This window comes from Oculina patagonica, chromosome 3 (genome assembly GCF_052425735.1).
Source record: "Oculina patagonica isolate OP01 chromosome 3, crgOcupat, whole genome shotgun sequence".
NCBI lineage: Eukaryota > Metazoa > Cnidaria > Anthozoa > Scleractinia > Oculinidae > Oculina > Oculina patagonica.
In genome coordinates, this window is record NC_135760.1 from 2,124,961 (window position 1) to 2,150,124 (window position 25,164).

Below are 25,164 nucleotides of genomic sequence, written 5' to 3' on the forward strand. Positions count from 1 at the left end.
GGCAGGGTTTACATGGCCCTGGCCTTGGTTTGAGCGGTTTGAGCAAGAAAAGCCGGCATTTTACAACTCGGCGGAAATCTTCGCTTTTTAAGGTGGTAAAATGTCAGGGGAAGAGAAGCCACGTGAGACAAACGTGTTCTTGGCCAAGATAGCAGAGCAAGCTGAGCGATATGAAGGTAAACTTACCGTTTTTGACGCCATAAGTGGACATTTTGTGTTAGAATCCTTGGGTTGTAATCTCGCCAAGTCGGTCGGTTACAGTAGACAACACTATGCTTTTGACAAACATTTCACCAAAACGGTAGTTTTGAATGATATTCGCTCTTTTTAGTAAGTCTCAGGTCTTTTAATCGGCCAACTAATCAGTCGTAAACATGATTTGCACTACAAGCTTTTGAGTTTACCTTTGGCATCGATTCGCCATTTGTACATGTAAGATTACTTCGTTATTTTGGCGTTGTACATGTCAGAGGCATTTTGTGGAATGTTCACCCAGATATCGTAAAAACGTTTTCCTCATTTTAAACATTGTACACATTACACGAATTGTCGAAATTGATTTTATCGCAATTGAATGATTTCAGAAGTAAGTTTACGACTACGTTTACGGGCCGGTTTGTTTAATATTATGAAAATTGAAGAGTTTGTTCGTATGTCTAGCGGCGTGTTTAAATACAAAATCTGCTTTTCTATAAAAGACTGATCGATCTTGGTCGGTCTGAATGCTACTTCGTTTTGTTTGGTTGTTGCAATTTCGAGGGTGTGTATCTGTTCACAGTAAATCAGTAAAATGTTAATTTTTTGCGTAAAGGTAAGATACATTTTAATAAGGCGGACGAAACTTCATTAGACATTACCTTTTATATGCTTGTGAATTTTTTTCACTTTACGAGTCAGAATTCTTGATCTGCGAAACGTCGAAAAACCCGTATTGAGTGGCATTTCCTTGAAGTTTCCACTGTGCAAGAATATAAATTCGTATATGATGTTTCATCCAAGGTAATTGTTTAAGGATTTAATTTTTTTTTTGTAAAACAGACAACTTAATTAGCAGTATCCATGCATAGGACCATATTTACTAAATTTAGCCCCCGACCCCCACCCCATCCCACCCCATCCCACCCCTGATTAAGTGCCACATATGGCAACAAAAATATTAATGAGCGCTGTCTTAACTAAAACGATTTCCAATCAAGTGTCGTAAACCAAAACCAGAGTAATCACTCCAGTGGCCAGTCCCAGAACACAGACAATCCAGTAAACCAATCAAGCAAATACATGTATCTGGCATGAATGGTGCAGGAAAACATGTGTGAGTCAATCATGATTGGTTTTGGTTTTCCTTCTAATTGTTTGAGAAAGTGGCAGGTGTTTTTAACCAATAACTAAGCCTAGTGATGCAAAATCAAAGCAAACTTGAACTCCTTTTGACACTCAAGTAAAAACCACTCTAAGTGCCACACCCCAAAACAACAACTTGTCACTTGCACTTCAACTCTGAAGCAGTGTCTATTTGACATGTGTTGATGTGCCCTGATAAAGGTGCTTGAGACAGTGGCGTTGACATTTTAAACTGAGTTTCGGATGTTGTTGCTCTGTTTTTTGGATAAAAAAGAGTTGTAATTTAAAAATGTTTTTAATGGACATATAATATAAAGCGCTGCCCCTGAATAATTGCTTACCTTGAACAAGTAAGTGTCACACCACATAAAAATTATTAGCATATACTGTACCACACAAGTGAATAGTGCTTTTCGCGCGCGCTGATTGGTTAACTCCGAGGTGATTTAGATTAGCAAAGTTTTATTCACCCCCGAGCAGCTAGAGAGAAACAAACTGCCTTGGTGCATCGCTTTGTTTACCGAAAGTGACGTTTTAGTCTGCTAGTTATTCAACTTGTGTGGTATATATTAAAACAATTTTCACCCCAGTGGCGGTGAATGTGGTGGACATTTACTAAGCCGCTTCGCAGCTTGGTAAATATCCACCACTATTTACCTCCACTTTGGTGAATAATTGTTACAGTCGTGCCAAGAGAAGCGTACCCCCCTAGAGTACATTAATGAATTGATTATTTGAAATTTGAATCCGTTAATCAATTTCAATAATGCATTCATCTTATTAATAATAAGAAAAATTCAATTCCTCTCCGGCGCCTTCCCTTTACTTCAAATCAGGCGACTGTGATCAGAAACCACATTTTGATTCGAGCATTGATCCGTCCCTATATTATAAATAAGATGAATGCATTATTGGAATTGACTAACGGATTCAAATTTCAAATAATCAATTCATTAATGTACTCTAGGGGGGTACGCTTCTCTTGTTACGACTGTAAATAGTAAATATAGGATGCTGAATCCTGCTTATTATGTCCAGTGGGCATTTGGAGCGGAGGAAAATGCAAGAAGTGAACATTTTTACAAAACATTGAACAGATCTTGTCCTTTCGGGGTGAACGTTTTGAGGGCTTATATCATATCTTGCGAATAGAATTGAGCCAAAACAAACTAAACTAGCACAGCATGTGGCAGAGTATTAGAGGCGTCGCGCTTAACAAACAAGAAACTAGCAGCACAGACTAATGACCTCTAGACATTTTCTTGGCCACAACCTTGTGGCTCTATTCAATACATAATGCCTCCAAACAAAACAGTACCCCTCAGAAAGAAGTGAGAAGCAGATAAAGTCAAAAGACTGAATTTACATAGAATGGCAAATGTACAAATGTCATGAACAAAGGAGTCATGCAGGCCCATCACCTTAATTTACCAAATCCAGTGGGAAGGATTCCAAACAAATCTTTTTTGTTGGCCTGTAACCATAAACATCGTTTCTGTTTCTTTTTTAGCTGTTGTATATGGACGAATTCCCTTAACGAATCGCCTAACACTTGTTCAAACAGATCATCTGAAACTTCAAACCGCCAGATGCCATGTTTCCACTTCGAAGTGCACGCTAAACTCTTCCTGCTTCTTTTCGCCTGATCCTCGAGGCTAATTTTATCGCGTCTCATGCAAATATTATGGATTCAGCAAAATTGAGGTGTCAATAAGACCTGTCAACAATCAGTGATTTGATCAATGAGAGGTTGCACTAGAATCTTGTGCACCGCGGATGCTTAGAACGGCAGCAAAAAATTCTTTGTCCGCAGGCTGATTGTTTTGAGCTTGAATGCACTGCCAATACGTTTATTCTCATAATTATTATTTGTTTTCTTATCTCAGAAATGGCAGAATTTATGTGGAAGGTTGCAAAGCAAGGGCCAGAACTATCAGTTGAGGAACGCAATCTTCTGTCTGTTGCCTATAAGAATGTGATTGGGACAAAAAGAGCAGCTTGGCGCGTAATATCTTCATTGGAGCTGAAAACAGAGAAAGAAGAGAAGAACAAAGAAATGATCAAGAATTTCAAGGCCCAAATTGAGAAAGAGCTCAATGAGATATGTGGTCAAATTATTTCTCTCCTAGAGGACACCCTTATTCCTAATGCTGAAAACGATGAATCCAAGGTTTTCTTTCATAAAATGTAAGTACTGAGTAGACCTTGGTTTTTAGAAGAAGTCAATAGACATTTAACAGTTAGGGTGTCAAAGTAGGAGTGGTGGCCTTATGGTTAGGGCGCTGGACTCCAGATCGAGCAGGCCCTGGTCTGGGTCATTGTGTTGTGTTCTTGGGCAAGACACTTTACTCTTATAGTGCCTATCTCCACCCAGGTGTATAAATGGGTACTGGCCAAGTAATGCTGGGGGTAACCCTGTGATGGACTAGCGTCACTTACGGTGCGGGAGCAGAAATACTCCTAGTCGCTTTGTACTACAGCAACTAGAATAAGGTCTGGCCTGATGGGCCACTAGACTCATATGCAGACTTTACCTTACATTGTTCTCACTTCACTTTCACTTTAATTTGTTTACCCTCGGATTTGTTGAGTAGTCTATACAGCTAATAACTCCAAGCATTCCACAGTACACAGCACAATGGGCAAAGACCAGACCACAACACCGGGAACTCCATGCCCTTCTCTTTACGATAAGTGTGTGGGTTCTTTTACGTCCCCTGCTGACCATGACACTGAAGATGCAGGAGAGGGGGCCTATGGTTTATCGTCCTTATCCGAGAAGACTAGAATATCAAACCATTTTCAGATGTCTTTGCAAAGGCAGCATATTCTCTTCAGTTATTTTAAGACCCTGAGTGTTGGTCTGGTCTGGGACTCGAACCCGAGACCTCCCGCACGGTAACTAGTCCGACTGGTTGGCGGTTCTCACCTTTTCAACCTGTTCCCTTTTTCTTTGCTTGTCAAACAACAGAATTATTAAGAATAATTAACAGTGAGAATAATTAACAGAATAATTAACAGAATAATTAACAGGGTAATTAAGTTCTTTAAGTAGGGATCTTGCATCCTGGAATGCATTTAAATTTTGAAAGTGCATTTTTTTTGAATTTTTTGTACATAAAAATGCACAATTTCTGCATTAACACAATCCCTGTCTCCCCTCAATCAACTAGATGCCTGATGAGCTCACCATTTTCTTTCAAACAGGACTGGTGATTACTACAGATATGAAGCTGAAATTTCTGGTGAAAAAATGTCTGACGCAAAGGAAGCTTATGATAAGGCAGACAAGACAGCCCAAAGTCTTCCAGTCACACACCCAATCCGCTTGGGTTTGGCCTTAAACTACTCCGTATTTCATTACGAGATCCTAAAAAACCAAGATAAAGCCTGTGAGCTGGCAAAGAAAGCCTTTGATGCTGCGATTAGTGATCTGGATACCTTGAATGAAGATTCGTACAAGGACAGCACGCTGATAATGCAGCTTTTGAGGGACAATTTAACCCTGTGGACCTCTGACCTTGATGGTAAGTTGAAATGCAAAAAAATTGAAAATGTCCTTTGACATATGAATACAATCCCACCTCTATTAAGCGGCCACCCTCCATTTAGCGGCCACTTTCCAAGTCCCGATTGATTTGTCAGTAAACTGCCGTATTTGATACCTCTATTCAACGGGCACCTCTATTAAGCAGCCGTGGCCACCTTTTTTCTGTCGCAAGTGTATAATTTATATGGATTTTTACCTCCATTAAACGGCCAGCTAATTATTTTTCCAAGCAAAATGGTGACAGATGATACAGAGTTTTCATTCTATTATTAATTAAGGTGCAGCAAAATTATTTTGCTATGAGTGGAAAGCCCGTAGCGTGCTCTACAAGATGACATAATTTTGTTGGCTGTGACGTCATATCATGGATCAACCATCTTGGATTTCACAATTTTTTAGAAAGTCAGAAGATAATGGAAATCGTGGAAATTGATGCAAAATCAAGCCAGAATGCTCATGGAATGCAAAATCATACAGTTCTGTTTCAAAAAAAATGTAAAAAAATGATGATTTTTGGCAAAACCTGCTTGTAATTATGACGTTGCTATGACAACATCAAATATCATGGACAAATGATTGACATATCAAAATTTTCGCAAGGGATGAATGAACAGCTACTGAAAGTTTTAGCATTGTAGAGTAAATCCCCTTGTCAAAATTTTGAAAAAACCTTATGCAGGGGGGGGGGGGGTGGCAATATTAATCATGCAATTTAATTTTGTTGTAGCAGAAGTAAGTAATATGTTACTGTATCATAATTGTATCACCTCCTGTTTCAGTATCCATATCTGGATACGAAATACCACAATACAGTCAACTCCCTCTACAACGGAAACCTTCAGGACCACAATTTGGTGTCCGTTTTAAAGTCCGTAATAGCGGGAGATATTTTCAGTATTTCTTATTCGCTGGGACTTCAACTCCTGTCCATAATGATGATAATAATGTGTCCATAACAGTGAGGTGTCTGCAAGGCGGGAGTTGACTGTATGGAGTTATTGTGGCAGGGTTAGTGCACTGGTTAGTTAACCTTGGATTAAAGGTCTCTAACATCCCATTAACATCCCATAAAACTATTTGGTTTTGAACAGTGGCATGGCTTCTCTTGAAGTAAAATCACCATGCAAGTAGATGAGAAAGCAAAACCAAGAAAAAAGAGAGCTTTTGGGTTATGCTTTGTTCTTTACTTTTTGTGATTGTTGGGTGCTCTTATAGGGTGCTGTCTGTTTGTTAGAACTGGCTGGCCAGAATTCAGAATTCTGTTGTTAATCAGATTTGTCCTGTCAAATCAGTCAATACATAATATTATACGTTGTTATGGGAGTCTGCATAATCTGCGGGCCAGCGAGCCACCATGTGAGCCATGTGAGGCATGTGAGCCATGACTAATAGAATTATAAAAATACAAGCTCACCTTGCTTTGCAAACCTCTCTCTTTGATTGGTCTTGGATGTCAAATTAAATTTTCTTGTTGGAAATATGGGCTGGATAGTTAGGTTTGCTTGCGGTTAGCTCAACTTCATTTTGCTTGCGGTTAGTTCCGCCCCTGTTTGCTTGCGGTTAGCTCCACTCCGGTTTGCTTGCGGTTAGTTTCACTCCAGTTTGCTTGCGGTTTGATTTTCCCTGGTTTGCTTGTGGTTTAATAGTTCCACCCCGGTTTGCTTGCGGTTAGCTTTCATTTGTTGGTTGGGGCAACACTATCATACAGTGATATATTTATGCTTATAGCATATAAACTTTTAAAATTTGGATATCTTATAAAACTCTTGTTTTTGGTGGATTTGTGGGAAAATCTCGTGCAAAAAAGCCCATTTTCACATTGAAAACCACCAGACCAGCCGTCCGGTTCTGACAAAAAGGAAGCGCCCATGGATTCTGCAGTATGAAATTTATTAGGAGGAATATCAGATTCCTTACAAAGGGGGTGGGGGTGGAGAAGAATTAAGTACTGAAAGAGAACCAGGCTTCTTTCTTGAATCAGACTTTTTTCCCCTTTCAATGCAGGAAAAGATGACACAAAACTGGAAGATATGGAGGGAGATGACGCAAAAGAGTAGTTGACACAGCCCAAACACAAGAGTTATCTTAGAAATGACTTGCATGCTTATCTGCTTGATAAAGTGTTTTGATCTGACGTGGCCACAGATGTCAAGCTTCTCAATTCTTGTTTTTAATTCTAATAAGCTTTGTTCCCTAAGGTTATATTCTTTGTTTTAACTTTTATGGCTTCTTCACGCACTTGAATTTTACACCTCAAAATTTAGTGCATATATATCATGTCATGTGTATGTGATAAAAATTAACTAAGCCTAGGTAGTAACAACATCAAATCTACCTGTGTATATTTGGAAAGCTTTGTAATGTTTTCTTTTTAAATGGCAATTTAGTGGCGTTCCTTTAGCAGAGCAAGCATGTTTTCTGTCATATTTATGCAATTATTTTTCATGAAAAGTGAATTATTCAGTGGTTTTTTTTTCCCAAGAAATGTTTGTTACAGTGTGGCTACACCAACCAAGCCCACCCAAGCAAATTCTTCACAAAGAAATTAATAAAAATGATCACAAATTTTAAGCTTCGGTAGCATGCAGCTGGTGTAGATCTATAATTTGTGGGAAATCTATTGTTAACATGGGACTAACTATCCTGCACTCAGTTGATGAAGTGAGACAATAGCGAGACACCTCATGACATATTTATACCACGTAACACTCAGTTCATATAGAATACTACTGACTAAACAGCACTGCGGTTAGCCTAACTAGCACTCCGGTTAGCCTAAATAGCACTCCAGTTAGCCTAAATAACACTCCGGTTAGCCTAAATAGCACTCTGGTTAGTCTACTTTAGCTTGGGTTGCTTGCGGTTAGCTTTTATAATAGGGTTAGGAGTTCTGTCTAAAAAATCCAGATTCTGGCAGCTGGTCGTCGATGGCCTAGCGGACATCGCTCTCGCTTTTTTTAACTTAAAAAAGATAAGTTAAGTTTGATATGTACCTCGTGTTTGAAAAAATAAGAAGTCTCACCACATCAGCTGAGCGCACGATGGTCACTCCCTTGTTAACATACAAGGTTTTCATTCCTTCTCTTATGTAGATTTTGCTGGGCGGCCGTGGTTGGAGTAGTCACACAGTAACTACTTTCTAATAAGATGTTGCAATGTGCAATTTTCTTTTCTTTTTTCTCAGTTTGTCAACAACTTAAAATTAATTTAGTTACTGTAAATCTTGTTTGTTTCCCGTGCCATACACTAGCCACTTAATGCCCTTTGTCTTTGTGGTTTTCAATCTCTTGAGGTGATTTAGTGGCAAAACAGATCTGTCCTTGTGGGAGACAGAGCTGCCATAGGCCAGGAAATGGTCAGAGAAAAATAAAATTCTTGAAGGTCAGGAAAAGTCAGGGAATTTCGGTTTATTTTGAGTCAGGGAAAATCGACATTTTGAAGAAAGTCAAGGAAAATTAAAATAACAACACCTGATTTACACCATTAATGAGGGTCGGAAAGGGGGGAGGTGTCGGTCACGGTTCACGGGAATTAAAATCGAAAATTCAAGTTTCACGGGAATTTTACAGACTTTTCACGAATCACGCATAATTCAGCGTTTGATTGGATCGCAAACAGAGGCTGGAGGCCGCTGCTTACATCCGATATTTTTTATTTACTTGGCCAGGGAAATGTTATTTTTCTCAGGGAAAAGTCGGGAAATTTTAAAAACTGATGTCTGGTAACGATGGGAGACTCCTTATTGGCACACCCAATCACATATTAGAGCGGTTTTCACTTGAGTGTCGAAAGTAAATTGCGTTTTCTTTGGTTTTGCATTACTACGCTTAGTGATTGGCTTAAAACTCCTGCGCCACTTTCTCAGCCAATCAAAACTAAAACCAAAACCAATCGCGACTTGCTCGCGCACGTTTTCCCGCGCTTCGTGCCGGCTACATGTATTTGCTTCGAGTTTTGATTGGTTCACTGGGTTGTTTGTGTCCTTTGTGATTGGCCGGAGTCAGTAATTACTTTGGTTTTGGTTTTACGACACTCAATTGAAAACTGCTCTAAAGCCACAGTAAACACATGTCTGTATGTACATGTGTCTTCATGGGCCCACATGGACACCCAAACAAAGGCATGGTTTACACGGATGCGGTTTCCAATCGACACGGTTTCGGTCTTCAAAGCTGACTCGTCCCCAGTTGTCTCTTATGCGAAAATTGCAAGACGCGAAGGATGAGGGAAGGAGGAAAGGCGCTTCTTCCTTACCATGATTCCCTCCTAGACTCACGACGACTGGGGACGAGTCAGCTACACGGAACCTAACTAACCCAGGGTTCATACAAAAAATTGCAACCATTTTTCAAGGACCAATCTGAATTTTCAAGGACCACCTACCAGGAATGTAATTTCACAGATGGTGCGGCATTGATGCACATTCCCAGTCAGTCCAATAATTCATGCGGCATGCGCAGGACAATCAAGAGTTCTATACAAAACCGCGAATGGTGAATTTGTTTAACTGACATTTGAACTCGCGTACGCAGTTGGATTACTTTGCTTCTCAATTTCCCATAATCAGCTGCTTTTACACCCGGCTTTTTAAGTGTTTGAAAGTCTATGTAAAGCAATTCTCTTTCGACCCCACTACATTCAAAGTTGAAGAAAATTCAAGGACTTTCCAAGAAAAAAATGGAATTAAAGGACTTTTCAAGGACTCCCCCTAAAATTTAAGGACTTTTCAAGACTGTGCGAACCCTGTAACCGTTTTCGAAGTGTTTCGAATGTTAGTGTGCGAGCAAAAGCTGCCGCCACTCCATGCGAGGTTCAACCATGTTTACTCTTCGCAATCCAGCCAATTTCGCACCAGTTTCCTTAGGTTCTCGTTAAATTTCCCTTCAAAAATCCGAATTTCCAGCTGTCGAAAGTCCCGATAAAAACAACCAAAAGATTTAATGGTGTAAGCGCCCCCAAACGTCCTCCTTCAAATGCGGAGACTTTTATTTTCCGAAGATAAACGAAGTTTTCCGCATCCTCGGAGGGTCTCGGAGACCCAGGGGCAGTTAGCCGGGGGGCGACGGGCAGCTTATCGGGACGACGGGATTTTCGGGCGAAAGTTTACAACAAGAGCTGTTACGCTCTTGTTGTAAACTTTCGCCCGAAAATCCCGTCGTCCCGATAAGCTGCTCGTCGCCCCCACTAACTGCCCCTGTAGCCTGCGTAGCAGGCGTCTGTTTACGTTTTTTAGCGCGTTTAAACGAGTGCGCCATCGCGAGAAGGCCGCGCGAGGAAAAGTCGAGGAGATTTTTCCTCGCGTGGCCTTCTCGCGCCTTTCACGTTTCCCATACTCGCGCTTAAAACTACGGCGCCTGCTACGCAGGCTACTGTCCCTGGGTCTCCGAGGATGAGTTTTCCGAAGACTTCCAAGGAAGTTTCGAAGATATTTGAACTCACTAACGAGACGGGATGTCTTTCAATTTTTTCACTGCAGAACGTCAGTCAGGTAAACAGTAGGTAAGAAGTCGCTGCTTTGGAAGGATCATTTATTTAAGAGTTTTCGCAAGAGAGCTGAAGAGACAGCTGAAGAGAGAACCTTTTCTCTTGGTTTTCGTCGACGCGATTTCGCGTATCGATTACAGTGATTCGATCGAATACACCCATGTATGGCAAAACTGGGAAACATTGAGGTTCGTTGAGGAAACATGCACGCGCTATGAATGTTTCTGGAAACGTGTTACCTCTTTTTGTTTAAAGGGACTATGTCACGGTATTTATATAGATAACTCTATTTTCGTTATTTAAGAGCTGTGAACTTTAAAATGGCAGGGCAAAAGCCTTTTATTGGCAAAATCACTGAAATTTAAGGCCACATAACAAACAAGGATGATTTTCGAGCATTTCATACAAATTAAGATAAACTTGAAAAAAGTCGGGCCGACGTTTTTCAAGATTACCCAAACGCAATCCGTTTCAATCTTCTCGAATTCTGCCCATCCATGCCCCTTATTGGCCTTTCTGTGTTTCTTTTGAGTTCTTCTACAGTTTTAAGCCGTTATTCCGTGATATTTCAGTTAATTCTATGAACAATTGCTCAGTGCCGAAATTGCCTAAAATGGCATGACATAGCCCCTCTAATTAATTAATTGGCTACAGATGACAGGCTTAAAATATTGTTGGCGGTTTGGGCTATAGAGCAGATTACCCGCGTTAACGGTATTACATACACTGTTACATATCTAGCCTGCGTTAAAAGTTGTTATAGGAACCCTTTCAAATCAAGTGTAACTCAACAATAAATGGCCGCGTAGAGCACGAAGGAAAATACGCCCAGGCAGTTAGATCCAAAGGACTTATACAAAGAAGAACGAAAGACAAATTCAAATTCAGAGTCAGGAATTAAATTTGACCAAGGTATTGCTGGTTTTCACTGTCACGCAAGTAACGATACTGTCACGCGCTACAAGAAATAAATCCAAATCTTTTTTAGTCAAAAAAATCAAGAATATTACAGGTTGTAGAAAATTACTAGATAGTCTACGTGTCCAAGTCTCAGGTCTGTACGGTATTCCGTACTCGAGTTATCCGTTAAAAATTTCACGAAATTTTAGAGAGCACAGTATGGAAATTCCATGCTGGAGTCCGTGTGAAGGGGCACCAAGATGGCCGCCGGAAATGAATGAAAACATCTGGCATTCACTTCTGCTATAAAAAGCGGTCAGTTCACCTTCGTGAATACACTTCTTGTAAAACCTCAATTGTTCAGATCGATAAAAAACACAGGATGAAGCATTTTTTTAAGTATACGTGACAGTCTTCAGGCGGCCATTCTGATGTCGTGTGGCGCAAAACTCCGAAATTCAAAATGTTATATCTTAAAGACGGCGGATGCTAAACGAGCTGAAAACATTCAGTAAGATATATGTTGAGGACGTCTAATGGCCAGTGAAGGGTAAGAAGTCGCGATTCTGGATTTTCCAATTTCGATGACGTCACGTGAAAACCAAGAATATCACTGAATGGGGGGGGGGGGGGGAGGAAGGAAGGGGGGACTTGTGCTCTCTCTCTGCAATTGGCCGTTTCAAAGGGAACTGGAGCGAGTTTTTAATTTTCAGTAATCGATAATTTGACACCACTACAGGTCATCACGGTGAGATTGGTCATTTGACCACGTTTGATGGTTTCAGGATAAACATAAACAAAGTTATGGACCTTGAAACATGGTTCAAAATCCATACAAACGTCTCTTGTGAGCCAGCGTCCCCCCAAATCATATAAACTCTTAAATTTTTTGTTCGCCTTATAACAGCAGTAAAATCCTGCCAAAGACCCACTATTTGAAAGAAACCAAGATGAAAATCACTATGTTTGCCCATTTCAAAGACGGTATCGCAGAGTTTATATGGTCTGTCTGGATTTTCAATCATGTTTCAAGGTCCAAAGTTTCGTCTCTATTCATCCTAAAAGCATCAAACTAGGTGAAACGACTAATATCACCGGGATCTTTCATGTGGTGGTGTCAGATTATCGATTGCTTAAAATTAAAAACTCGCCCCAGTTCCTTGCGCAACCTCGGAATGGCCAATATCCTCCACCCCACCTTTCTTAATTTTCTGGATCCGCCCCTGGTGCACATTTCAGTTACCAGTAGCAAAACCTCCAAGTATCAAGGTCTTTTGACACTCTATAGTACCCTTCTAAGCTGTGTATACCCTATTGAGGTGTTAAGTTTCAGCGCCAAGATTTTATAACTGGTTTGTTTGCATTTTTTATACCGTAGCAATAAACCTTGTCCAAGAAATATGAAAGTAAACCTCTAGGGTATTGGTTAGATATTAAAATAATCACAGATGCATCCTCGGAGAACCATACGGGCGAAAAAAAAAATCGGCGAAGATTTTTTTCGCCCGTATAGGCTTTCCCCTGCCCCCACTAACTGCCCCTGGGTCTCCGAGGATGTCACAGATGTAAATAAGTATATAACATAAAAATTCCACCTTGTACATTTCTTGTTTGGCCTGAATTAAAAACCCATACCCTTTGTACTTATAGAGAGTTGAGGTAATGTGATACCAGTAATTCTGATTACACGTTCTTTTTAAAGTTGCTTACTTTAACGAAAACTACAAACTGGGACAAAGACCATATTCGCTTCTTAAAATAAAAGTCAAACGCTTCAATACAAACTGTAATGCTGTAAGAAAACGTCTTTTTTGGTGCACAAACACTTACACAGAGAAGTAGTCCGTTATAAAAGATTGTTTCTGGTAAGTTTGGTATCCTTTAGGCGCTGACTAACTTTGCTTTATGAAGTTTTGGAAGTGCTAAATTCACTAGTCAAACAATTAATTAAGCATGCAAAAAGATGTGTTTACTGAGGTTACTCAGGTTGTGCCATAGAGTGGTTTTCTCTTGAGCATTGAAAATATTTCGCATTTGCTTTGGGGTGATGATGAATGTGTCTGCACCCACCCACAGGCCACAAAGGTCCGCCTAATTGGGGAGTAAGGGTTAAAATTATTATCAGAATGCAGAAAATGTGGACTTCAACAACTTGATTTTTCGTAATTTCCCAGGGGAGAATGCCCCTGGACCCCCTCAGATGCTCACGCCTCTGGCGCTCGCACTCACCCATGCAAGATCCTGCCCATGGCCCTGCTATGTTTTGTGACTGGTTTGAAAAACTCCCACCACTTCTCACCCAATCATTATAAGTAAAATCAAAACCAATTGCGAATTGCTCACATAGGTTTGCCCACACTTCACGGCAGCTAAACATGTTTCCTATATGTTTTGATCACATCACTGGATTGTTTACGTCCTTTGTGATTTGGTTTAACAACAACTGCTTTAAAGGAGTTTTTCCAAAACAAGAGGTTTGTTATATGGTGCTAAATCACATCAAGAGGCCTTCAAGTAACCTAAAATCATGCCCTCCCTCCCTACTACTCTTTCGTCTTTGCAAGGGAAAAAAATGCCTAATTGCAGGTTAGCCTTCAAGTAGCCTGCTAGCAGTCTCCAGAGTAGGGCAGGGTGAAAAAAGAAACCGGCGAGCAAAGCAAGCCAGTGTGGCTTGGGGGAGAAAGAAACGTGCGGCCATGAGGCCGAGGCCACGCTCAGCTCGCTTTGCTCAAAGATTCATTTTGTGCCCAGCTCCACTCGGGAGCCTGTTCGCAGACTAGCCATCAAGTGGCCAGTGTGTCACACTGGAATGGGTTTGTGCCGCTGGCCTCTCAGAACCCCTACCTCATTATAGTCATATTCTATGGCCAATTATAGACCCCATTTTAGTCACTTTTGGGTAAATGTAATTTTCACGAACCTAACTTAGTCGCTTTCTGTTTTTGCGTCTACCGTATAAATCATTTTAACTAAGTCATTCTATCAAAGTCTCTTCGAGATATCGACGTTTTTGCATGAAGTATGAGTCGAAGGTTTATCCTGTGCATTGTTCTTCGAACTTATCATTACAGTTTCTTTGTAGTTTAGTTTAACAATTTCCTATCTTCGCGGAGGAAATGCAGCCATATAATTTTGTCAAAAATGGCTCGTCCGCGCCGGGTATTTATACACATATTCCTTAACATTACACAAATAAACAGTGCAAATTTCAGCGAGATCTGACAATTCTATACTTTAAAATTGCAAGGACCTTTCGAGGCAGTCGATTACGGCAGCGAAATTAGCAAATGAAACAGCAAAATATGCGTTCGACGCTTTGTTTTTGCGACGCCATATTTGAATTATATTGTTATAGGTAGACCGCTGTTCAATGTGTTCAAGGCCGTATCGTTACGATTGCTCCACGAAAAAGCACGAAAAAAATACGGATATTTCCGACTACACACAGCGGAAAGTAATCCCTTGAGAAATTAAAACAGTCCCTTGAGAAATTAAAAAAGTCCCTTGAGAGTTTACAAATATGTGGTTCCAAATTTTGACCACATAACCCCTATTCTACGTTTTTAGCTTGTAAACAAGCTAAAACGTCGAAAAAATGAATTGACACATTATAAAGTGAATAAAGAACACTTTACTTTTCTACTGCACTATAAACATTCTGGTACATTTGCTTACCATAAACATTTACAAACATACCGTCATAGATTTTCTTAGCCTCAAAATCCTGGAAAGTGTGACCCCATTCTAGCCATCCTAAAAAAATGCTTGAAAAGGCGACCCCATTATAGTCAGTCCAGTCATGAAAATGCGACCCCCTCCAGCGACACATCCCCATTAGCCCATTTATAGGAAGTGCCCCCCCCCCCCCCCGGGAGATTTACCAAAACACACAGTTGATTATCAGTTGGAAGTTGATAAACTAGAAGGTAAAAAAACTGCTGTAGAAAATTTGGAAAAGCTGATGTTTAGAGCATAAGCCCTTCACTGCAGCAAAGTTGATGCACAAACATTGCTGCTTAGCTGAAAAAAAAAAAACAGAAGAGTGCAAAAAAAATCAACAATTCAATCTGCATTAAAATTGAAAACTTTTAGTCTAGGGCTTGCTTTCCAAATCTACACAGGTGGTCCAATGTTGCTATATCTTAGCACTGTTTAATTGTATACAGTAAAAACTCCTGTAGGGGGACTTTGCTGGAACCTGAAAAAGTATAAACTTTGAAAAAGGTGTCCACTTATTCTGGGAGGTTGAAAAGACAGTGTTTCACATGGACTATGACTAAGAGTCCACCTCTAAAACCTGTCCGCCTACGGGAGGCATCTGTTAGCCACGGTCTATCTGTGCTCGATTTCTTACATGATGCATACTTTTACTTTAAAGGTGTAAAGCAGCCTTCAAACGACAAACTAAAGTTGGCAAACTCATGTTGGCAAACTCAAGTTGGTGTGTGTGTGAACGACACAACAACAGTTGGCAAACAAGTTGGCAAACTGTTGGTGAGAATAGAGACAAGTTCTATTTTGTTGCCAACAGTTGGCCAACTTGTTTGCCGTTGTTGTGTCGTTCACACACACCAACTTGAGTTTGCCAACAAGAGTTGGCCAATAGTTTGTCGCGTGAATGGAAAAAAATCTGTAATTATTACAACAAATAATTTATCTCAGAGAGCAAAGCTTATTAGCATTAAAAAAGAAAAGAATTGGGGAGCTTTGCATCTGGGCTACACATTTGCTGTGGTCACATCAGATCAAAACAGTGTATCAAGCAGATAAGCATACAAGTCATTTCTGAGATAACTCTTGTGGTCGGGCTGTGTTGACTATTATTTTGCATCATCTGCCTCTATATCTTCAACTCTTGTGTCGTCTCTATCTGCATTAAAGAGAAAACATCAAACTTGGTATTAAAAAGGTTGCCTGAGTTTTTTTTTGTAGACCTAATTTTTCCCCTACTCAAGAAATGCTCTGTGGGAAGTGCGGTAGCCTAATGGTTAGTGCACTGGACTCTGAATCAAGCAGTCTGCATTTGAGACTTGACTTGGGTCATTGCATTGTGCTTCTCTCCACCCAGGTGTATAAGGGAAGTGGTCATAACAAGTGTACTCGACAAGGACCCACCTTGTGTAGGGGAAGGGGAGCTATGCAAGATACCACCTGTCTGATAAATCAAATGGACAAAATTTATTGGCCTTAAAATTTAAGCTGCGACTTTCATATTCAGTGTGCATATAGCTTGAATTGCTGGAGAAATGGCCCAAGGATCTTTTTCTTAGTTTCTACTCCTGATAGAGTGGGGGCTATACAAACAAGACACCATCTTAAAAGGGGGAAAAGTGGGGGGGGGGGGGAGACATGAAGAGACCACCTGTCTTTTGAAGAGTGATGGGTCGTGTCTGAGTACTGGCAAATTTAATGCTGGCAAAGTGAAGGGGGGGGGGGGGATTCCTGCAATGGACTACCATCTCACGGCAGGCCAAGTGAACTGTCCATAATAAGGAGGCACGTCCATATTAAGGAAGTAGGCAATGGAAACCAAAATGATTGCACCTTTCAGCACTGTGCAATATTCCTTAAAAATATAAACCTCAAAATATTTTTATTATTAAATTCTTTCTAATAAGAAGCCCTCCAAACAGGGTTTTGAGCAAAACAAGGCTTAAAGCGAAGGTTTCAGTTTCTTAACAGTCATTAGACATTAATCATAATCAAACAAAGCAATTCAGAATTTGTCGAGTGTCTTGTAAGGGCTATCTTTCGATTTGCTCCTTGAGTTGATTTGCCAGAGGCAGCAAGGGCTATAAAACTGTGAAGAGAATCGATTGAATGAGTCAACGAACTTGGCACCCAAAAGTTCCACTTCATGGGCAAATTTCGTGCTCAATTTTTCGTGCTTAATTCTATCTATTATTTCGAGACATATTGCTTCCGTATGCCTATGGTCTATAAACAGTAGAAGTAATTTTGCTTGCGTCACAGCTTGGACATGCACAGAACTATGAAACCCTCCCTTTAATATCAGAATTTAACAGTAATCTTACACGAACATATACCTGTAGAAGAAAATTATAATGAAAGAATTTTTGGAAAAGCTTTTCCCCCATTTCAACCCTTTTTTGCCAGACTTACCATCTTGACTGTCAGCGGTCCACAGGGTCAAATTGTCCCGCAACAGCTGCATTATCAGCGTGCTGTCTTTGTATGACTCTTCATTCAATGCATCCAGGTCACTAATCGCAGCATCAAAGGCTTTCTTTGCCAGCTCACAGGCTTTTGCTGGGTTATTTAGGATCTCATAATAAAATACAGAGAAGTTTAAGGCCAAACCCAAGAGGATCGGGTTTGTAGCTGGAAGTTCCTTCGCGGTGGCTATTTGCTGTGCCTCGTTGTACGCTGACTCTGCATCATCACGAACCTTCTTTTTCGCCTCATCGTCAACAGCAATTTCAGCTTTATACCTGCAGTAGTCACCCTTCCTGTTTGAATGAAAACAGTTTTAAAAGAGACTTTGTCACGGATATTACCAGATTTTTGAACAGCTAAAATATTTTTGTTGCAGGAAACCTAAAAACAATAGTCCATTTTTATTAAAAATTGCTATATTAGAGCACTAAAACTGTAAATGAGCATTTTTGGCTGTGGATGGCTTGGATGGAAATGGATCGCAACTTGAAAAAGTAAGGCTTACTTTTTCTTGTTTCTGTGTGTCTTCAAAAAATTTGATATTGATAGCCGTAGCTTGTTTTTTTTTACCGCAAAATAATTAAGGTTATATCTTGCCGCCAAACAAACTGGACTTTATTATATAAACATCAGTGAAATACCAGGAAATCTTTCGCGCGAAAAAATCATATCTTCACACGTGAAAATAACATGTTATTTTCACATGTGAAGATATCGATTTCGAAACATTTTCTGACAAGTTTGCCCTGTTTCAATGCTGAATGAGTCAAAGTAAATCGATATTAAGTCGAAACATCTTCCGATCTTCCTCGGCAATCTTCGGATATCTTCGGAAATTTTCGGAAAATGTTCGGAAAATGTTCGGAAACATTCGTACGATCTTCGGACAACATTTTGCAAATCTTCGGAAATCTTCGGAAAACGGTCGGCAATCTTCGGAAAATCGTCAAAAACATCGTAATTAGTAGGTTTATATAATAAACAGAATATTACATGGTTGCTTGGAGATATGAAATTTATCTTCTCGTGTTCAAATCGATATCCCACTCGTTCGCTGCGCTCACTCGTGAGATATCGAACACTCGAAGATAAATTTCATATCTCCGCGCAACCATGTAATATCCTCTATATATCACTCAGAAGATAATGTGCTAACAAAGTGTGTGAGGCTTTTTTGATATTTCTTTTGGTTCCTGAGAAAATCCACTTTGAGGCTGGACAATAGAGAATTTTTTGGTTGTTAATACATGTCGGGACACCACAAGAAGAGTATTTTGAATTTCTTTAAAGGGGCTATGTCACGGATTTTAACAGAGTTTTGAACAGCCCGAATTTAGATTTGTGTTGTAGGAGACCTAAAAATAATGGTCCATTTTTATTAACAATTGCTATTTTAGAGCACTAAAACTGTTTAAGGTCATTGCCCTGTATTGCATTGCGCATCCTTACTGCGCAGAATTTTACGCGTATTTAGTGCGCGTGCGCGCGAACATCAACAAAATGGCGGCTTTTTTCTATGTGGCTTAGTCCGCGAGAGAAGTAAATTGTCACTTTCTCCTAAACGAATCTGGTGACCTATCAATTTTTTCTCATATTTTTGGTGTAGCGATCAAATTCTTTCTGTAAAATGAAAACAGATCAATTCATGTGTTTGAAAAATAAATTATCGCTAAAAAAGTGTACTTTGCCAGTACTCGCAGAGGAATTATAAAGGAATTATATGGAATATACATGGTCTTCCTGCTCCTAAACGAATCTGGTGAGCCCCCTTTTTATTTCAAAATTTCAGTTCCCTCAAAGTAATAAACCAGTAGGCGAAGTTTGGTTAAAACATTGTGTTCAGTTCTATTTCAGGGCAATGACCTTAAAAGTGCGTTTGGCTGCAGATGGTTCGGATGGAAATGGATTGCAATTTGAAAACGTTAGTCAACGTTTTCAAGTTGTTTCCGCGCGTCTTCAAAAAAATCGATATTTATGGCCAAAGTTTAATTTCTATCCACAAATAAAGGTTGTATCTTCCAATAAAAGTTCAAAGACAATGTTGCCTACCACTCATTTTAGAACAGTTTAGACCAAAAAACTGTGAAATCCCTTTAAAGCCCCACAAACTTTGGTGCATTAATATCTCATGAACATTCTGGCCAAGTTTCGTCAAAATCTGATGAATCTACATACAAGCCTGCAAATAACAGCCGGTCACCCGACAATTTTGAAAATTTTGACCAGATTTTGTTAACAGTAACCTTAAGTTGTTTACCACTAATTTCAGAACAGTTTAGACCAAAAATATGCAAAATCCCTGTGACATAGCTCCTTTACCTCATTAAATAAATGGTTTGAACCCAGGGAGTATCCACACAGCGGTCAAACGCCACGCGTGCGCAGTTCCTGTGTAATTCCCGCCAAAATTTGCCATACAAAGTCTTAAATTTTCCAAAAACTTTCGCTTTAAAGCCAAAAGTTAACGCAGTCCCTGGAAAGTTAAGGTTTATACGTCGCTTATGGATTGGAAATTTGATAAATTCATCTTCACTGAGTGTCCCAGCTTGAACTGTTCTTTCACCGTACTATTTCTTTAACAATTTCTTACAAAAGTTTGTCCACTTTCGAGTCAAAAGCTCGAGGCGGCGAAGACCGGATGTGACGTCAACTTTTGCGTTTGACTGCTTTGAAGGGAGTATCAGTAGTTTGTATAGTGTAATCGTCCAGGTGAGAGTTGTTCTGAAAAGAACTGTTGTTGGTGACTGATGTTTCAACAACCGGACTTTTCTAAAAATCAAGATTTACCCAGTACTTACATTTTATAAAAGAAAACCTTGGATTCACCAGTCTCAGAGTTGCTGTTGGGTATAAGGGTTTTATCCAGGAGATCAATAATCTCATCACAGATCGTATTGAGCTCATTCTCAATTTTATGCTTGTAATCTCTGATTATTGCCAACTTGGATTCATCTTTATCTACTTCCTTCTGCTCCAAGCTAGAAACTATGCGCCATGCTGCCCGTCGAGCGCCAATCACATTCTTATAGGCAACGGAGAGAAGATTGCGTTCCTCGCTGGACAGGTCAGACCCTTCCTCTGCAACCTTCTTCATAAACTCTGCCATTTCTGAAAAAAGGATATATTAGATCATATGAGTACTAACAGATCAATGCAGAAAGTCAGAAAATAACAAATCCCCAGAATCACACCTGATATTGATAATGACTGGTCACTATTTTGACTTAAGAATTTTTTTGGTCTCATGATTTTAAAAACTCTTAATCCAGTTACTTAAAAGAGACATGGACAACCTGGAGGTTCAAAATTGTTTGCGAATGAATTGGCGTGTTTTCGCTGCCTTTTTCAGAGAAAAACTGCCTCAAAATGATCAATGTCTTCGGAATTTTTGTTTGTGAGGATGGTTAACAGCTGATTCATCGCTATTATGAAGCAACTTATGATCTTTTTTTCTGTTTTATGTGGAAAAATGCACCGATGATGCAGAGGATGCAGAAGTTAGCAAGCTAAGCAGATCTGCACCACCACATTCTGTCAGATGCTCATTAATATTCATTTGTTACTTTCGATTATCCAGACTCTTGATCATCCGGACTATTTAGCCTAGTCCCAACGAGTCTGGATAATCAAGGTTCGACTGTATATCGGGGTTCCACTGTATTAAGTATTTTTTTATGTTTTTTTAATTACCGTATTTATTCGGCAATAAGCCGAGCGATTTTTTCACCAAATCTTACAGAAAACTGGTCAAAACTCAGCCAAATTGGGGGTTCGGCTTTTAGCCGAGTATTTCCGCCGAAAAAAAATTCCATGGTACTAGAAAAGAGTTGAATTTGAATAAATTATTCATCTATAAGCCGAGCGATCATCGATAAAGAAAATTAACAAGCATTTGTAATTAATTCTTGTTCATTACCTTTTATTTAAGTGGCGGCTCCTAAAAAGCCATTGAGTTTAGTGAAGAAACGTTAAGAATGAAGTTTTTATTCGTCTTTTCTTCGCTATTGGAACTGCGGTCATCCTTCGGCTCGCTCTGGAATCCGAATATTATTTTGTCGGCGTGCGTGATCGTCTTGTGAACGGTCGAGATCATTCGAAATCTCGCATGTATTGAACAATTTCCTCGCAATCTCTTCCACAAGTAAATTTGAATCAACCGCTAACGTGACACTTCTAGAGAAGAAAGAAAGAATCGATTGTTTTGACTTGCTTTGGCGACGTCAGAAACTGACCAATCAGAAGCTGCTGTTCCCACGCGCTTGGCAAACATTGTAACACGATCTATCAGAAAGCGGCTGGCTGGATGTAATATTTTTGTTCAAAACTACAAACTTTACACGACTTCTCTGCTCAAAGAAACCACTTTAGAAGAGTTTGATTGGATTCAGAATACTCGACAAATACCGGCAACAGCACGGCATTACGTGTTGATAACATCTAAAGTTCATCCGCTTGATCTGCTCGCTGGTGACTTGCGAAATATTTTGCAACGAACTGAACAGTATTCATCCCGTATTCTCTTGCGATTTTGCAGTTGTTTCGAACGGTCTCTACCTCAGCAACAACTTTCATCGGAAGGTTTAGTTGTTTGAAAACTAGTAGCTTTTGGTATGATGATCGATAACCACTTAATTCTTCAGAAGAATGCGTGATTGTTTGAGATGGGATTCTAAACTCAGGTGAATTTTTGTCACGCGTATGTACGGTTCTAAATAAATTCATCTTTTATTAGTAATTTCTTTTGTTGTTTTTTCAATTGCATACATGTAGTTGTTATTTAACAAATATGTTGATTTGCTGCTCGTGGATTGTTTTGTAGTTTGAAGGAAAAACTAGGTCTCAGCTTATAGCCGAGTGCTTTGGGTTTATTTTTTGTCAGACTCGAACTGGTTCTGAAAACCGAAAGTTTAGGGTCTCGGCTTATAGCCGGGGTCGGCTTATAGCCGAATAAATACGGTAGTGATATTTAAAATGGGTTCCCATGAATTTTCATATGATCTCTGGGCACTGGGCATTATTTTCCGTGGGATTTGAAATCCTAGGGCTTGTAAGTGTTTGTAGAGAGCAGTTTACAATAATTCTAATGTCATAAATCCAAAACCAAAGTACAGTAATCACTCTGGCCAATTACAAAAGGCACAGACCATCCCTTAAACCAATTACAGTTAATTTCACATTACTTTACCGTACCACGTTCGTTGGGAAATTGGGAACTACATTACGAAGTAGCCAATTACGTTGGGAGTTAGACAAAAAAAGTTGTGAAATTCGGAAGAAACTTCTCAACTTTGGTGCGACTGAACTTCCCAAGTTTGCAAGTTGAGGAGGAACAAGACATGTTGCTCGAAAGTCATGGTGATGTCGGAAATCCAGGCCAAGAAAAGTAATGTGAAATTGACTGTAAAACTTCAAGCAAATTACATGCAGTGTAACTGGTGTGAAGTGTGGGTCCAAAAGCTGTGCAAATGAGCCAAGATCGGTTTTTTGCTTTTAAGCTGGCGTGAGATTTTTTAACCAATCACTAAGCATAGTAATGCAAAACCAAAGCAAATGCAAAATACTTTTGATACTCAAGTGAAAACCGCTTTAAACGAGGTTATACCACCTTTGTTTCAAGGAATTAGAAAATAAATGCCCCTTATTCGACTATTCTTGAACAGAATGCGAGAATAAGTGACAGGCGTAGTTTACATTGCTATGCATGCTAGGAATTATGCTTCAAAATTACAATTAATGTAAGCTGTAACTTGCAGAGCAAATTTGAATTTTTAAGTGCAATTTCAAGTTTGGTGATTTCAACCAAGTCTGCCGTTAATTTCTCGGCAATTAGTTCATCCTTCTTTGAAACAGAGTGGAATTGTTATGTTTCATACAGGGGAAAATGAAAACCGGAACTTGGCAACTTGCTCAGGCAAATTTGAATTGAAAGTTGCAAGCTGCGATGAGCAAGCAAACTGTCAATAATATGTTGGAACATTGTGCCGCAACATTGCAAAGTTACCATCAAAACAACATCTGCCTGACTGTAAAACTGCAAACAAACTGGTTGTCAATGAATGAAGTTGACATTTAGTATACTCTTTTGAGTGAGCACTTAAGGAATCGGTATCTTTAGGGGGTAAACTAAACTTGAATCATAATCAAAAACTGATTCTGGCAGTTTTAGGGGGGGGGGGGTTCTCAACATTTCCAAGTGTCACTTTTAAATGGATGTAACCCCCCTCCTACCCCTGGCTGTGTTACAAATGGCGAACTCATGTCAAAGGCTTGTACGTAGTTCAAAAGCTTATCATGTTGAGGCTGTATATGTAACAAACTTGAGTAGGCAGATTAAAAGATAGACTGATTGCTGAGTGTGAATTACATTTAAAAACACCGTTTTGGTGAATATAAGCTTTAGAAATGTTTGTCAAAAGGAGCGTATTTTATTTTAACCGACTTCGAGCCGACGATAAAACAACCGGGGATTCTAACAACACAAAATGTTTACTGATGGCGTCCAAAACGACCCATTTACCTTCATATCGCTCAGCTTGCTCGGCTAGCTTGGCCATAAACACACTTTCTTCTTTCCCAGCCATTTAACTGCCGTTTAAGGGAAGATTTTAGCTACAGAAGAGTAAAATGCCGGTATTCTTGCTCAAACCAAGGGCGTCAACCTAACTAGTAACCAGGCCCTTTTGTTTCGGTCATTTCCATATTTCCTGTCCGTGACGTGCCGGAAGTAATGACGCTTCCGGCTAACAATGCCTGAAGCTGAGGCAGGAAAAACGCTGTTTTGATCTAGCTGTTTTCCTACTATTAGATTAAGAAATTAACAGCTTTAATCATTTCCATACTAAACGTAAATTTTAACTTTTTTAACGATTGCAATTCAATGTTTTTGTCTAAGTATGTCTTTCAGAGCGCAGAAAATAAATCATGTTCATTTGTCATCTCATAATGATATGGGAAAATCTCATTTGCATTTACTTTCAAAGTAAATGCAAACGAGAACAGACTAATATACAGGTTTATTAATACCTTGTGTGCGGCACGTATAAAACAATTTTTCTAAAAATGGTCGACGAGTTTTTAACTCTTGGTTTTTAGAAAGGCCAGGTGGTCAAGAAGTCCTCTTTTTATTCTGGACTTAGTTTTGCTTTCAAAAAGGTTTAAAATTTTATACTCCACGATTTTTTTTGATGTCCTAATTCAGCCTGACGTCTAAAATCTGATCCAAGACAGACCGGTTGCTGTTGAATTTGTGTCCAATTCTAGGTTTTGATCATGATTTGAAAAATCAGTTGGCTTCTAGCTCTTTTTTCATTTTCCCTTGGTAAAATTAGCCTGCGAATAACGGGAGCGAATGAGAGGCGGCTGTATTCGCAAGCAATGGTAAAATCAGCTAGGCAGGGTTCGTACTCTTTTGAGCTTTTGAAATTCAATGACTTTTCATGACCTATTCCTTGACTTTTCAAAGCTTTCCATGACCTTACTTATTTTGACCATTTTTCTTGGAAATTGTCTCGATTTCGGGTAGGTTTTTTACCCTTTTCCTCACAAAAATAACCTACCAAATTTATTTTGTAGAATCAATACCACTTTCCAGGTTTTCCATGACCCGTACGAACCCTGCTAGGGTTTTATTAGCCTGCGTAGCTTGTGTTTTGTTAGGGTATAAAGCACGCACATGAAAGCGGCAAACCCCTCGTGGCTTCGCCGCTTGCTTG

General features: G+C 39.6%; 2 protein-coding genes across 2 annotated transcripts; one reads left to right on the forward strand and one right to left on the reverse strand.

Moving 5' to 3' along the window:
* On the forward strand, positions 1-8,282 carry LOC144646233 (14-3-3 protein zeta-like). The gene is made up of 4 exons (XM_078505774.1): positions 1-176; positions 3,228-3,528; positions 4,549-4,868; positions 6,896-8,282. The coding sequence occupies exons 1-4, from the start codon at positions 101-103 to the stop codon at positions 6,946-6,948; spliced, it is 750 nt and encodes a 249-aa protein (XP_078361900.1). The 5' UTR covers positions 1-100; the 3' UTR covers positions 6,949-8,282.
* Positions 8,283-15,321: 7,039 nt separating this feature from the next.
* LOC144646118 (14-3-3 protein zeta/delta-like) lies at positions 15,322-24,128 on the reverse strand. The gene is made up of 4 exons (XM_078505643.1): positions 23,970-24,128; positions 20,251-20,560; positions 17,399-17,745; positions 15,322-16,145 (listed from the first exon to the last, which is right to left on the reverse strand). The coding sequence occupies exons 1-4, from the start codon at positions 24,031-24,033 to the stop codon at positions 16,096-16,098; spliced, it is 771 nt and encodes a 256-aa protein (XP_078361769.1). The 5' UTR covers positions 24,034-24,128; the 3' UTR covers positions 15,322-16,095.
* Positions 24,129-25,164: the final 1,036 nt, after the last annotated feature.

Bases quoted from the DNA above. Each gene is read 5' to 3' on its own strand.
- LOC144646233 (XM_078505774.1), top strand. From the start codon at position 101: ATGTCAGGGGAAGAGAAGCCACGTGAGACAAACGTGTTCTTGGCCAAG. The intron at 177-3,227 runs GTAAACTTACCG...TTCTTATCTCAG, and splicing joins GCAAGCTGAGCGATATGAAG to AAATGGCAGAATTTATGTGG. The intron at 4,869-6,895 runs GTAAGTTGAAAT...CTTTCAATGCAG, and splicing joins GTGGACCTCTGACCTTGATG to GAAAAGATGACACAAAACTG.
- LOC144646118 (XM_078505643.1), bottom strand. From the start codon at position 24,033: ATGGCTGGGAAAGAAGAAAGTGTGTTTATGGCCAAGCTAGCCGAGCAA. The intron at 20,561-23,969 runs GTAAATGGGTCG...TCCTTTTTTCAG, and splicing joins GCAAGCTGAGCGATATGAAG to AAATGGCAGAGTTTATGAAG. The intron at 17,746-20,250 runs GTAAGTACTGGG...TCATTCAAACAG, and splicing joins AAGGTTTTCTTTTATAAAAT to GAAGGGTGACTACTGCAGGT.